Raw genomic sequence first — 15,330 nt, 5'->3', positions numbered from 1 at the left:
GGCGTGATCACAGAACTATCAAACGTTTTGTAGCAAATACTCAAAAGACTCGCAAGAAACGTGTTGAGAAAAAAACCCGCAAATTAACTGCCAAAGATTTGAGGAGAATCAAACGTGAAGCTACCAGGAACCCATTATCCTCCAGTGCTGTCATATTTCAGAACTGCAACCTACCTGGAGTGCCCAGAAGTACAAGGTGTTCAGTGCTCAGAGAAATGGCCAAGGTAAGGAAGGCTGAAATCCGACCACCACTGAACAAGAAACATAAGTTGAAACGTCAAGACTGGGCGTGGAAATATCTGAAGACAGATTTTTCAAAGGTTTTATGGACTGATGAGATGAGAGTGACTCTTGACGGACCAGATGGATGGGCCCGTGGCTGGATCAGTAATGGGCACAGAGCTCCACTTCGACTCAGACGACAGCAAGGTGGAGGTGGGGTGATGGTATGGGCTGGCATTATTAAAGATGAGCTAGTTGGACCTTTTCGGGTTGAAAATGGAGTCAAAATGAACTCCCAAACCTACTGCCAGTTCTTAGAAGGTACATTCTTCAAGCAGTGGTACAGGAAAAAGTCTGCATCTTTCAAGAAGACCATGATTTTTATGCAGGACAATGCTCCATCACATGCATCAAAGTACTCCACTGCGTGGAGAGCCAGTAAAGGCCTCAAAGATGACAGAATAATGACATGGCCCCCTTCCTCACCTGATCTAAACCCTATTGAGAACTTGTGGGTCCTTCTTAAACGGAAGATTTATGCTGAAGGAAAACAGTACAGCTCTCTGAACAGTGTATGGGAGGCTGTGGTGGCTGCTGCACAAAAAGTTGATCATCAACAGATCAAGAAACTGACAGACTCCATGAATGGAAGGCTTATAACTATTATTGAAAAGAAGGGTGGCTATATTGGTCACTGATTTTTATTATTTATTTATTTTTATTCTCACTTTAACAGATGCAAATTTAACAAGTGAGATGGTAACATTTTCATTTTTCATTTAGCTGCATAATAATTCTGCACACATAGAGTTGCCTAATAATTCTGCACACAGATTTTCTCATTAGAAAGCCAAAATCTCACTTTTACTTCCTTAAATATTCAGGATTGAGGTTTATTAACATTTTGGATTGACTGTGAGCGCTGTAGTGTTCAATAAGTTCAATAATAAAATGAATCCTCAAAAATACAACTTGCCTAATAATTCTGTACACAGTGTATAAGAATCACAGACTGTTCTATGATTGTATTCCTTGAATTGGTATTGAGAGAACCTAATTTGGTTCATTCAGTGCAGTTTGTTAAGTAATACTATTTGAAATCCTTTGTATGACCCTGAAACATACAGTAAGTTGAGCTAGTTTGTCCCACTTTCCAATCAACATATTGTGTTCACCCACATACATACGCTTTAGTCTGGCATAAAGTGAGTAGTTTATAGTGTATGCTTTTAACAAATATTGCTACGAACAGCTTATTTTCACCATCTTAAAAGTTTGAATTCATTTGTGTGTGTTTGTTTATTTTTTGAGTCCTTGCTTTGCTTTCTCCCTGCATCGAAATGGATTTGAAGATACCCACCTACCCTCCCACTGCCTTAGACAAGGCGGAGGAAGGTGTTTGTGCTGGCACTTAATCTTAGAGCCTTTAGGGGCCGACCTTGTGCAGTAAAACCAGTGTTCATGTGTTTGTTTTGTTTTTTTCACATATGTAATTGTGTGAGGGTAGCAGTTTTGTCTGCTTGTGGTATTGTGTGTGTGTGTGTTAGAGAGAGGAGAGAGAGGTGGGTGTCGGAAGCTTACGGAAGAGAGGCAGATATAAATGAAGGTTGTATTATTCACGGGGTATGAACTCTCTGAGCTCCACAGCACTTCAAAGCAAGCTTTGCCATCATATTAGCAGCAGGCTTTCAAGAGAAAGTCTTGTTTTTTATGCTCATCCATAAATAAGGCAACCAGGAGCAGCAGAACACAAATAGGCCCTAGCTACTTAAACTTTCCCCAACTCTCCATTTTAATGTGGCCCAGTTGTGTTCCTGCCGTCCTTAACCCCGTAGGTGTAGTTGATCCTCCTGCAAATGAGTTGTTACATGCTGTGATATTTTTAATGCGGTGCTAATTATTCATAATCCACCTTTAGCATGTTTGTGTGAATTCGGGACTCTCAGAGGAATTCAGTGAGTGAGTCGTGCGCTTTGAAGCTTTGAAGTATCTCTGAAATGTCAGCATTAAAGAAACGAGGAAACACTAAATGAAACTGATTGCATGTTAACTCGGAACTTTGTGTTACAACCAGAAATACGGCCTGCAAAATTTGGCATCAAAATACTACACAAAAATGTACTCATAGAATGATCCGTAGCCAGCTGCAGTCCCAGCCAACATGTTTAAACAAATATCCAGTGAACATTCCTAAAGAGTTGCACAGTGTGTTTGAAAGGAAGAGTTCTTCATCCCTCATTACAATCTAATAAACTGTACATAAATTATGTCAAAGAGACCACCAAGGTGCAAGTCACCCTTAATAGAAGTAATAAAGTTAAATGATTGAGGTAGCAGCAATAAAAGTACACACAGTTTTATTGCAACCTTATTACTTAAAGACTTACTTCTGTTTTACACGTGAAGAGTTTTGTCTGATATAATACAGAACAGTTGAATGTGGTTCATTACATAAATGTGATCATTTAGTGTCAATTTTATGTAATTTTTCATACATGTTCCATGTCTTGCTTTTTATCAAGAATCATAGGGTTAGTGGTTTGATCCTCCTCTTCTGTCCACATGTCGAAGTGTCCTTGAGCAAATATTATTATGTATAAAACTAAATATTGCTCCCAATGTGGGGGTATGTAAAAAAAAAAATAAAAAAAAATATGTAATGTAATATTGCTTTCAGTCGGTGTGCGGGAATTCCCCACTTTCTTTTTGCATGATTAAGAAAGAAACAAATAAAAATGCAATGCATCCTCAAGGGATACTGATCAAATTAGACAAAGTATGCCATCCTTAACAATACATGAGATCAGAAATACATAACAAGATTTACTTCTTACTATAACACCCACTGTCATAATATTAATTTTGGTTTGTCTTGTCACAGATTCTTTCTCTTAATCTTAACAACTAATATTTTAGTTATTGAAATGTTTGCTAATGTTGGTGATGACTGCAAATCTGTACATACTGTAGGTTAATGTGTCTGAGATAATTATGAATAAACAACATTATTAGTTTGAAGAAAAAGTGAAACCATTGTTCAACCAAACATATCTCAGTGATATGTCGTGACTTCGTCCTTTTGCTGATATTTGAGTGAATGTTGTCATGTCTGTGTAGAGATCCTATCCTTGACTTGGCTTTTCTCCTCTGCGCTCTGATCAAAGTGTAGAAAGCTGCAGAGGCTGTCACTGTGGTTTAGGAGACCGAGACGAGCTCTAGCTGCTGTCGGTGACAGCCTGAAGTCTGCTCGCTGCTTCTCTTCGCTTTAAATACCTTTAATGGATATGATCTAGAGAAACAGAGTTTGGACAGAGAGTTTTGAAACAGAAAACATCTTTAATCTTGGAGGTCTCCTGATGTTGCAGAAGACTGCGTTGTTAAGAAAGTTTCCCAAACATCAGCTTTCATCATTTAAAAGTTAAGGATAAGGCTAGTGTTATTGCATATTTTTGCTTTTGGTCCATGAGAAAAAAAAACAACAATGTCTTAAGGGGGCAGCTAGCTCTCTTTTTTATCATTCAATACAATATTTACACAACTGTTTCTGTCAGTTTTCATGGAAACAACCGAGTGCAACACTATGAATGTCTTCCAGGAGAGGCATTAAAAATGTGCGTCGATATGGCTTGGGCTGCAACTATTTTTATAAAAGTAATTGTGTGCACATCCCACCTTCTGGCAGGTGCAGGACAAATCAAAAATACTAAAGTGAAAAAATGTAATGTCCGCAACACCGCTTTAAACTCCCATATTTAATACAAAGGCAACATTTCGACCCTGCTGGGTCTTCTTCAGGCGCAACTAACCATTATTTCAATTGTCGATTAATGTGCCATTTTTTTCTTGATTAATTGATCTGTTGTTTGGTCTATAAAATGTCAAAAATTAGTGAATGTCTTGTATTGTCCACAACTCAAAGATATTCTGTTAACTGTCATAGATGAGTAAAGAAACAAAACAAAAAAAATCACATTTAGGAAGCTGGAATCAGAGAATTTGAATCATTATCAACATAGTTGGCGATTCATTTAATAGTTTATTTTAATTTTAATTTAATAGACAGCTAATCCATTCATCTTTGCAGCTCTAGATATGCCCCCCCCCTTCATCTTAACAACAAGTCTAAAATATATAGTTTAAGAAAAAAAAGTTTTTAGTTTGAATAATTTTCTGAAGCAGCTGGGCAATGTTCTTTTTAGCAAACATTGCTCAGAGAGGGGACTATTTTTTGCTGCAGATTAATGGACATTTGGTGACGATTTTCCGACAGCAGGACGTATATGTATAAGGGACTCACTCCAATTAAAGCACAGCACCCATGTTTATAGTAATATAGGAAAATGACACCCAGTGCAACAGAGTGGCTCATTAGTGCATTTGAATAGTTATTGGACAACAATGCAGCTCTATGGCAAGATATATGAGGCTTTGAATACACCGACAATATTTGTTAGTAGGGTCTATTCATTGTCTTTTTATGGGATTTGTGTATAACAAAAAACATACAGAATGTCCTTTATAGCAAAATCGATAATTTGGCAAATTGTTAATTCACAAATAGCTTTATCATGAGAGGTTTGAGAGCTCAAACCTTACAGTGCTGAAAACATTCTCTTTCTTATCTTTGCTTCTCCAGATCTGTCGGAGCAAAGTGAAGGAGACCCAGCAGCAATTTTTCCACAGCCTTGCAGTGAGACAGAGCCTGGCTGTGCACTTCAACATCCAGCAAGACTGTGGACACTTCCTGGCTGATGTCCCCGCCCGCCTGCTGCCCTGGGAAGAGGAAGAAGCTGAGGAGGAAGATGATGAGGAGGAAGATGTAAACAGGCTGAAGGAGAAAGAAAAAGAGATTAAGACTGAAGCCAAGGCGACAGACTCCAAAGCTCCAAATCGTAAATTAGATGAAACCCCGACAGCAGGTCACATGAACACCATTGGCCGCTTGAGGAGCCGAGTGGTGGTCATCACACGCGAGGTGCCTTTCCAGACGGTGGCTGACTTTGTCCGAGAAGGCGTGGCACGTCATACTCATAACCCGGAGCTGTACGAGCGTCAGGTCTGTCTCCTGCTGCTGCAGCTGTGCTCCGGCCTGGAGCACATGAAACCTTATCACGTGACCCACTGTGACCTGCGACTGGAAAACCTGCTGCTGGTCCACTGCCAACCTGGCAGCCCCTGGAATCTGGACGTTCTTGAGCCCAACAACAACAGCAACAGCAGCAGTGGCGGCGGCGGATGTTCTGGTGCAACCTCTGCCGGTGCTGCTACTGCTGCCGCCGCCAATGCCACCTGCCCCGCCCGCCTCATCATCAGTAACTTCTCTCAAGCAAAACAGAAAAGCACTCTCATTGCCTCCGACCCCGGTACGCTACGCGACCAGTCACGCCTCGCACCCGAGATTGTCACAGCGACTCAGTACCGCAAGTGTGACGAGTTCCAGACTGGGATTCTCATCTATGAGATGCTGCACCGGCCCAACCCCTTCGAGGAGGCGCCGGAGCTGAAGGAGCGGGAGTACACCTGGGCCGACCTGCCGCCACTGCCTGTCAGATCGCTCTATTCACAGGGTCTGCAGCAGCTGGCCAGGTTACTGCTCACCGTCAACCCCTCTGAAAGGATCCGCATGTCCGAGGCCCGCGCCTGCCTGCAGTGCCTGCTCTGGGGCCCTCGGGAGGACTTGTTTCAGGCACTGGGCTGCAGCAGCACGGGTCCCATGTCAGGGACCACTTCCAGCCAGCGCGAGGCCACCCTCCAGAACTGGCTGGACCTGAAGCGGACTCTAATGATGATCAAGTTTGCAGAGCGCTCGCTGGACGCGGCTTGCGGCGTGAGCCTGGAGGACTGGCTGTGCTGCCAATATCTGGCGTTTGCCACCACGGACACCCTGAGCCGGGTGGTGCACATCCTGCAGCAGCCGCAGCCACACCTTCAGGCCCAGAACCAGGGCCAGCCAGCGCACGCAGCGCCGGGCCAAACTCAAACACATCAAACACACACCCTCCACCTGACTCAGTCACAGCCACTGTGAGTTCTTCCAGCCAGCTGTTACTATGGTAACAGATCCAACTTCCCCCGTGTGGTCCCTCTGCTGCCGCTAATGTGTGATGTAAGCTAATAGTCAGCTTTTGTTGTTGCAGCAGCCACAGGGCTCACCTAAAACTAAACAGCTGGTTGTGCAATGTCTGTGTTGTCTTCACGGACAAGTCAATCCATAGAGTGAGAGGCTGTATTCCCATCAAACAGGCTAGGCTTCATGATCAGCGTTATTCTTAGCACTCATTAATAGCAGCGGGATGGTTAAGAGTCCAGCAAATGAAGTGGCTATCCGCCATTCTTCTCTGAACCAGTCCAAGACAAACTGAAACATTGCAGTGACGTTCCAGACATCTCCTCATTATTCACTTCATCTGTTTCTTTAGCTGGTCACATCTCATGTGTATTAAAACACTCCACCAGTTCCAGATTGAAGATATTTACCAATTGTGTGTGAAGGATTTCTGCAGACTTGTCATAGCTATATGTTAGATGTAGTTTGCATCAGCAGCTGTCTCCAGGATTTATTTGAGGCACTGTCAAATGGAAAACATTTGAGATTTTACAATATTCTATAGAAAAGAACATTTAAAGATGCACCACAGTTAGTTTCCTTCAAAGTTCTCAGTTTCTGTTGAGAAAACTTGAGAAAGCATCAGAAATGGAGATTTAACTCAGTGTTGGATTTTAAGCAACAGTTCATTTTGGAAAAGACGCAGATTTGAAATCTGTAAAGATGAAGGGAATATAAAAAAAAGAAATGTAAAAAGAAAATTCTAAACAAATTTTCCTAACCATGAAGAGGACAAAGCCTGATGGCTGTCTTCAAAATCTAATCTAATCAGAGTGCAATCATTTGTTTGAATCTAAACTGATTGCAAAAGTGAAATATGTTTTACCACTGAAGCCAAAGATCTGCAACAAATTGTCAACTTAGGCAGTTTGGAGATGTTTCTACAAGAGATGTTTATTTGACTTTACTTTGCAGTCAGACATGATTACAGTATCTAGATTTGTTGTCAGTCCCAAAGTTCGCACAGCTCAGAGACTCAGTTTAAAACAGTGAATTGTCACTCTTTATGGTTTTAACATTCGAAAGCCAGTCTGGAGTTAAATTCACCACAAGTTACCCCCGTAAATGCTGTTGTTTCATACCATACTTTACACTTCTGCACAGGGCTTTGAACGAGGTAGGTGATGAACACTGAGCTAATTTGGGCTTTGCAGTTTTCAGAGAATATGTGCAATTAATATCTTTGTTTATTATTTCCTTTGGAGGTAACAGCATATGAACATTTGTATGCAGTCTTTTACTAATCGTCTCTTCCATTAGTTTTGTGGCACATAAACTGATTAATTTCAGTTAAATCCTGCAAATTAAAAAAAAGTGTAAAGAACTTCTTACAGTGGATGGGAGACAGGGATGTTTCCAGGACTGCAAAAAGCTCTTCTTTGTCCATTGTGTTGTTTTTGTCAAGTTGTTTTCGAACGGTTCTGCGTTATGGGTGACATTTGCACATTCAGCCTGAACGTTGGCGCTTCTCGATGGAGACGGAGGACATGATGATGCAGGAGAGACTGAGAAAAGTTACCCGTGAATTTTAGGAACTGGATTTATTTGTTTTGCAGTGTGCGGAATGTCAAGGTTTGCCTGGATTGAAACAGACATTTTGGACCTGGTCTCATCCACTTCAGAGACACTCCGCTTCCAACTGAACCACTTTGTTTCACACATAAACTCTTTGGGTAACAAGCAACCACAGCTTTGAAGAGAAACTCAACCAATGAGTCGAGACTTGCTTCCATTCCTCCTGCCTTGTTACCCTTCCGCTTCGTCGTTATCCGGCCAATAGGACGGCAGATCCTGCTCACTGCTTGTCACTCAACAGATAAAATTCTGCTTTAATGAAATTAGCTCTGTGTTATTGATCACCACCTTTCAGCATGGAGTCACTGTAAGTAATATGAACACAAGCCTCCGCTTCCCCATAAGAAACGGTTAACATTTTGAGTTTTATACAGATGGGTTTATTTGTGGTTATGTTGATCCAACACCCTGAAGCATCTTTATAGAAACTCCAAATTGAACAGTACTTCTGTGCAGAATGTTCCCTTGATATGCATCCGGGTGGACGATGCTTTCAAACTGACTCTGCAAAAAGGCTTTGCATCCACCGGTTTACTTTATTTCCTCTGGTTAACTGCAGCAGTTCAGCTTGTCACTGGTGGGAAAATGTACTTTTGGGATCAGGATCCTGTGATCCTTTTACTGCAGATGTACAGTACGTGATGTAATGGTCCAGGGAGCGAAAATGAGACAAAGCAGGTTAGTAAGTGAGTTTGTTGCTGCATTAAAGAGTTTGTGTACTAAGGAATGTGTGTGGACAGCACTGGTGGCTGTCCTTGTATCTAGAGATTTAAGCCTTTATATATAGTATAAATATATATATAACCTTTATCTATTTTAATCCACACGCTATTTTGTCAAGTACAGAGCACCTCTATTTCTGTCTTTAGGGTCTAAATATCATTCATTTTTAAAGCTTTGCTTGACTTTCTTCAGCCTTGTTCGTTTTGGGGGGAAGAAAAAGGTGAGTAGTTATCACTGTCCTAAACAAAGGATACATGAAAAAGAACTTGTTCTTCAAGCCACATGATAAGGAGCATTAATATGCTGAAAAACGTACAGTATTTTTACCCCTGTTGGAAAGGTATCTGCTTAGGAGATGAACCACTTTGAAAAGAGGCTGAAGGATGTCTTTTGAACGCACCATTAAAACACAACATTCATCAACTGTATGGCCTGTAGCGAATATTGTTTTTCTCTCTTTGCATTGTTAATTGCCACTGAACAGAAAAATACCGAAGCTCTCTAAGGCTTTCTATTAATATGTGTACAGTTTATCGCCTGGCCTGCCACCATTTATTGTTGATCAAGTTAACCAACAGTAACAGAACAATAAATATATGTTTTTATATACACTCTGTGCCATTGTGTTATTGCTGTTGTGGTACGCTTGATTTTACCCTCCAGTAGAGAATAATGACTTCATAGGAACTGTACAGATTGTAAAAAGAAGGAGTTTCAACTAGTGGTTCTGTATTTGAGTAGATTAAAACTGAATTTATGGTGATGGTTTTTATTTGAGTCTTTTTCAATCCCACTCAAGTATTTTATTACATTTTTACGAGGTTTGTGTAGTGAAACCCTTTATTTTAAGTCAATTTGGACCTGGACTGATGCTACAGATTTCATCAGTAAAATAAGTACCTTCCTGAAGCCCTGGGCTGATAATGAGTCTTTAAATTATTTACAGTGGCCATACTAAAACTGGAAACATTCGTCTTCTCAAGGGTTTGGAACATCAACCAATGCCCTGTGAATTTTTTAAAACTCAAGAGAAACCTGCAATGAATTGGATTTTTTTCTTTGAATTTTAAGAACTTGCACGTCTTATGTTCCTTTGCTGCAATATCTCAAAGTAGCCCATGTATCTTAAAGATGAAGAGCCCAGAGAGTTATTTAGTTAGTTTTTCAGAATATTAGATTTAGGATTTAAAGATACTTTCTAATTTAGTTATATTGCCCAACAGCTACCCTTAAGCACCACATTTCTTACCAGCTCACTATTGGCCAGTGACATTATGGGACTGTTATTGAGCATCTATAAGATATAAGATACAAGACATGTCAATAACATTCCTTGTATAATTTTTTATTACAAACTCGAGTGGCTAGAAGTTACTGTTTAAGCCACCACAACACTATGAATTTTACAACACATGTATGAGTCACTCAGACTCAGTAAAGGGTGTTTTGTACATTGCTTGTATTGGAATATAAGGTATTTCTGTGCCAACACCACTACAGTAGCTCCACCACCAGATGGAGACATTCAAAAGGCAAAGAAAAAAGCAGAATGCACTGAGCCTCTTATTAACTATTCCACTGTTTAGTTTTACTTTAATTTATGCCACATTCAGCTCAGTGTGGATGACAGCTGTGAAAACATGCTGTTTGAATTTTGCAGGACAAAAAAGCGAAAATGTTGACAAGCTTTTACAGCAAAAGGACAAAGTTGAACCAAAAAGATGGGATGATGCTGTCTAGACTGAGATTATACTCTTATCTTATAAAGTGTGTCTTACTCAGCTGTCTTACTCATTTTTTCTCATTGAAAAAGAGGAAATGAGGAGGTTCACAGATGTGTGTTTTACAGAAAATGTGGATTATTAGGATGCTCTATTTCTGTCTTTTCAGATTTAGTGTATTTCACGTAGGCACATCTGGCAAATTACCGCAAGCAGAGTTGATTTTAAATCTCATTATTCCTGTTCATCATGCTCTGTTTGTTTTTCTGTCTTCATCCACCATCCAATGTCACTACAGCTGAGAGCATGGCCAGTGCACAGTATATCTGCTATAACTGCATCCTGTGCTACATTTGATCTAAGTGTTCATATCATTTACCTGACCCTTGCAGACCCTGACCCTGCAGAAGTGGGAAAAATAATAAGGAATAAAACGTGTTGTTCACTGCTCCTTACGATGTTTGCTATAACCGTGTACGGTGTTGGTGTTGTGCATCTCTTCCAGGACCCACTGGAAATGCTTTAATTTGAAATCCACTTCCTTAAGCTGTGGTGAGTATTTCCTGTTGTTGTTGTTGTTGTTGTTGTTGTTGTCCTCATATTCATCAGTCTGGATCCAGAGTGATGCTCCAGTAGGTTTATTACCTGTATTGTGATGCCATTTACTTAATCAATAATCTAGTTGAATGAGGTCAAAGCAGGCCAAACTGGAGGCCAGGGTCCCTGCACGAGGCTGTAGGAGATTCTCAGCAGGAAAGTGAAATAGTGAAATAACTATTACCATCTGTTACGTATAAGTAATTTAGTGATATTGTCCCTGGGTAGGAAAGTAAAGTATACATCAAAATGTAATTGTTTCAATTTTGATTTCAATTTCTGTGTTTTAAATGTGTGTTAAAGATGCAATAACTGCTTGTCATACTGTAGATGGAATAATAACAGGTTGAGGATGATAGTAAAGTGGAGTGGAGTCACTCCTTGTGACTTATACAACTGCTTATCAGTCCCAAAAACTTTGATCGTGCATCATATTTGATCAACTAATCAAACATTTAACATGCAAAACTGTATTTTTCCAAGCAGCGTAATAAGATGGCAGACAAATAAAAATAGAAATATGTCCTTAAAGTGTAAAACTAAAACGAGTCTCATAAATTACTCAAGTAAGATGAAGAGAATTCCTAATTGGATTATAAAGCCTAATGGCTTTATCAAAAGCTAATAAATAATGTATAGTGCTTTAAATATCCGTAATAATTAATACACTTGTGTCTGGTGTTTATCCTCCTATAACTAACACGCTTTGACTACTGATCTATAAAGCAATAATACATTATTTAACATATATAAATGTAACAAACCCTTAATAAAGTGTGCCTTATTATATATATATATATAAAGTTATATATATATATATATATATATATATATATATATATATATATATATATATATATATATATATATATATATATATAAATAACTTTATTTACAGACTCAAGGTCCAGATAGAAAAGTACACATAACATATTAAAAGAGGCGTACACACAAACATACATACAGTCAGGTCCATAAATATTGGGACATCGACACAATTCTAATCTTTTTGGCTCTATACACCACCACAATGGATTTGAAATGAAACAAACAAGATGTGCTTTAACTGCAGACTTTCAGCTTTAATTTGAGGGTATTTACATCCAAATCAGGTGAACGGTGTAGGAATTACAACAGTTTGTATATGTGCCTCCCACTTTTTAAGGGACCAAAAGTAATGGGACAGATTAACAATCATAAATCAAACTTTCACTTTTTAATACTTGGTTGCAAATCCTTTGCAGTCAATTACAGCCTGAAGTCTGGAACGCATAGACATCACCAGACGCTGGGTTTCATCCCTGGTGATGCTCTGCCAGGCTTCTACTGCAACTGTCTTCAGTTCCTGCTTGTTCTTGGGGCATTTTCCCTTCAGTTTTGTCTTCAGCAAGTGAAATGCATGCTCAATCGGATTCAGGTCAGGTGATTGACTTGGCCATTGCATAACATTCCACTTCTTTCCCTTAAAAAACTCCTTGGTTGCTTTCGCAGTATGCTTCGGGTCATTGTCCATCTGCACTGTGAAGCGCCGTCCAATGAGTTCTGAAGCATTTGGCTGAATATGAGCAGATAATATTGCCCGAAACACTTCAGAATTCATCCTGCTGCTTTTGTCACATCATCAATAAATACAAGAGAACCAGTTCCATTCCCAGCCATACATGCCCACGCCATGACACTACCACCACCATGCTTCACTGATGAGGTGGTATGCTTTGGATCATGAGCAGTTCCTTTCCTTCTCCATACTCTTCTCTTCCCATCACTCTGGTACAAGTTGATCTTGGTCTCATCTGTCCATAGGATGTTGTTCCAGAACTGTGAAGGCTTTTTTAGATGTTGTTTGGCAAACTCTAATCTGGCCTTCCTGTTTTTGAGGCTCACCAATGGTTTACATCTTGTGGTGAACCCTCTGTATTCACTCTGGTGAAGTCTTCTCTTGATTGTTGACTTTGACACACATACACCTACCTCCTGGAGAGTGTTCTTGATCTGGCCAAATGTTGTGAAGGGTGTTTTCTTCACCAGGGAAAGAATTCTTCGGTCATCCACCACAGTTGTTTTCCGTGGTCTTCCGGGTCTTTTGCTGAGCTCACCGGTGCGTTCTTTCTTTTTAAGAATGTTCCAAACAGTTCATTTAGCCACACCTAATGTTTTTGCTATCTCTCTGATGGGTTTGTTTTGTTTTTTCAGCCTAATGATGGCTTGCTTCACTGATAGTGACAGCTCTTTGGATCTCATATTGAGAGTTGACAGCAACAGATTCCAAATGCAAATAGCACACTTGAAATGAACTCTGGACCTTTTATCTGCTCCTTGTAAATGGGATAATGAGGGAATAACACACACCTGGCCATGGAACAGCTGAGCAGCCAATTGTCCCATTACTTTTGGTCCCTTAAAAAGTGGGAGGCACATATACAAACTGTTGTAATTCCTACACCGTTCACCTGATTTGGATGTAAATACCCTCAAATTAAAGCTGAAAGTCTGCAGTTGAAGCACATCTTGTCGTTTCATTTCAAATCCATTGTGGTGGTGTATAGAGCCAAAAAGATTAGAATTGTGTCGATGTCCCAATATTTATGGACCTGACTGTACATACATACATACATACAGACATACCAATAGCTATGCACAATAATTAAAACAGGTACAGATGCGTGTTCCAGTGTTTCCAGAGTTGGGAGGTATATTTGGTATCACTAAATGCAGGGTTGGTTAAAGCAGTTAAAGGGATACTTCACCGATTTAGCATTAAGCTTTGTATCAGCAGAAACACGGTAGTATTTTTGAATGACCGTGCTTCCCTCCCTCATGTCCCCCTGAGACGAGAGATCTCTGTGTTGTAGGTCTGGAAAAAATCTTCCGATGACGTAAAACAACGATTTTTGCGTCATCGGAAGATTTTTTGCCCAGAGGCAATGGACTACAGCCACTAGTAGGAAATACTTCCGCATGTTTTCAACCCGCCCATAGGGGGTCGGACTGTTGTCTTTCTCCGAAGATTTCCGAAGCAAAACGAGCGTCAGCCATCTTGAATCTTCGCTTGCTTCTCAGCAGAAAACTTTTACATAGATAGATATGATTGATTTATTCATCCCAAAGGAAATTGTAGAACAACAATTATGTGCATTCAAACTACCGCACACATGTACCACCGGGATGGAAAGCTAACGCTAGCCGGCCACCTGTTCCATCAATCCTGCTTGCAAGTGTCCGCTCATTAGACAACAAACTGGACTACATCCAACTTCAACGAAACTCGCAACGTGAGTTCAGAGACTGCTGTGTTTTTTTGTTGTGGAAACATTGCTGAACAGCAGTGTACCGGACTATCCAGCTACCAGGCTGGCTGCTCTGTCGCCGGGTAAGACTAGTGGAACACGGACTTGTGCAGAAATGGGGTGCTTGTATCCAACTAACTGTTAACTGCTGGTGGAGTTTGTGACTGTTAAATGCCGACCATCCTACATTCCACGCAAATTTACGGCTGTGTTTATACTCGGTGTTTACAGCCCACCAAGCGCTAATGCTAGTAGCTATGTGTTAGCTGAACTTTACAGAGCATATAATGTGTGTGCACTAAATGTAGCCTGTTTCGTATGTCATTTTTATATAATGTCGTTTTTATATATTTTAATTGTGTAACCACTTGAGCCACGGTGAAACGTTGTTTCGTGTATATGGTTGAAATGACAATAAAACATACTTAGAGTTGAGCTGACTGTCTCACTGTCTGTCTGTCTGTAAACGGTAGGCGTGGCTTGGGAGTAGATGCTAAAGCAGCGAAGCAAGTGCATTCTGGGATTTGGTGTCTTTCATCCACATGAGCCAAAAACACATTTTCTGGCTTTTCTTGGCCTAGAAGCCACCAATTTCTACTACATAAGTGACCCAATTTAAATATATATTCATCTTTCCAAAAGTGAAATATCCCTTTAAAATTGTATTCTTTGACTTTGTTAATCGGCACATTTATTAGAAAGCAGCACCTCCAAATTTGAAAACTGAAACTTGAATTTACTTGCTTTGCACTGCATGGCAGCAGGGCGAGGAGTAGTAGTTTGATTTACTGGGAATTGATGATGAGATGTTGAATAAAGATGAGTGTTTTGCTATCAGAGGTGTCATCACTGCACCCTGCCCACCTCCAGTGTAGACAGTTATGTAATTCCACACTGAATCATCCCTGACAGCTGAAATGATAAAGGAGAAGAGAGAAGGAGATTTGTTCTTGGGACCACAGGAAGGTTTAGTGGGAGTCAGTTTGAGGAGGCATGATGAGGAAGAGTATTTGGGGGTGGGGGGGAGGCCTGAACTACACTTACACACCTCCCATCCCAGCCTCCCCCCAGTGCAACCGTTGCATAACACCTCTGTGTG

At 40.3% G+C, this 15,330-nt stretch overlaps 1 protein-coding gene across 1 annotated transcript in view; it reads left to right on the top strand.

Annotated features, from left to right (window-relative positions):
• Positions 1–9,237, top strand: part of peak1 (pseudopodium-enriched atypical kinase 1) — a 124,528-nt gene extending 115,291 nt beyond the window's left edge. The window contains exon 6 of the mRNA XM_031316734.2: positions 4,859–9,237. Within this exon, the coding sequence (XP_031172594.1) occupies positions 4,859–6,250 (1,392 nt within the window). The 3' untranslated portion in view covers positions 6,251–9,237. The remainder of the gene's footprint in view (positions 1–4,858) is intronic.
• The last annotated feature ends 6,093 nt before the right edge of the window (positions 9,238–15,330 follow it).

This window comes from Sander lucioperca, chromosome 7 (assembly GCF_008315115.2).
Source record: "Sander lucioperca isolate FBNREF2018 chromosome 7, SLUC_FBN_1.2, whole genome shotgun sequence".
Lineage (NCBI taxonomy): Eukaryota > Metazoa > Chordata > Actinopteri > Perciformes > Percidae > Sander > Sander lucioperca.
Note: the sequence above shows the minus strand (reverse complement) of the source record. Positions and strands in the feature narration are given on the sequence as shown.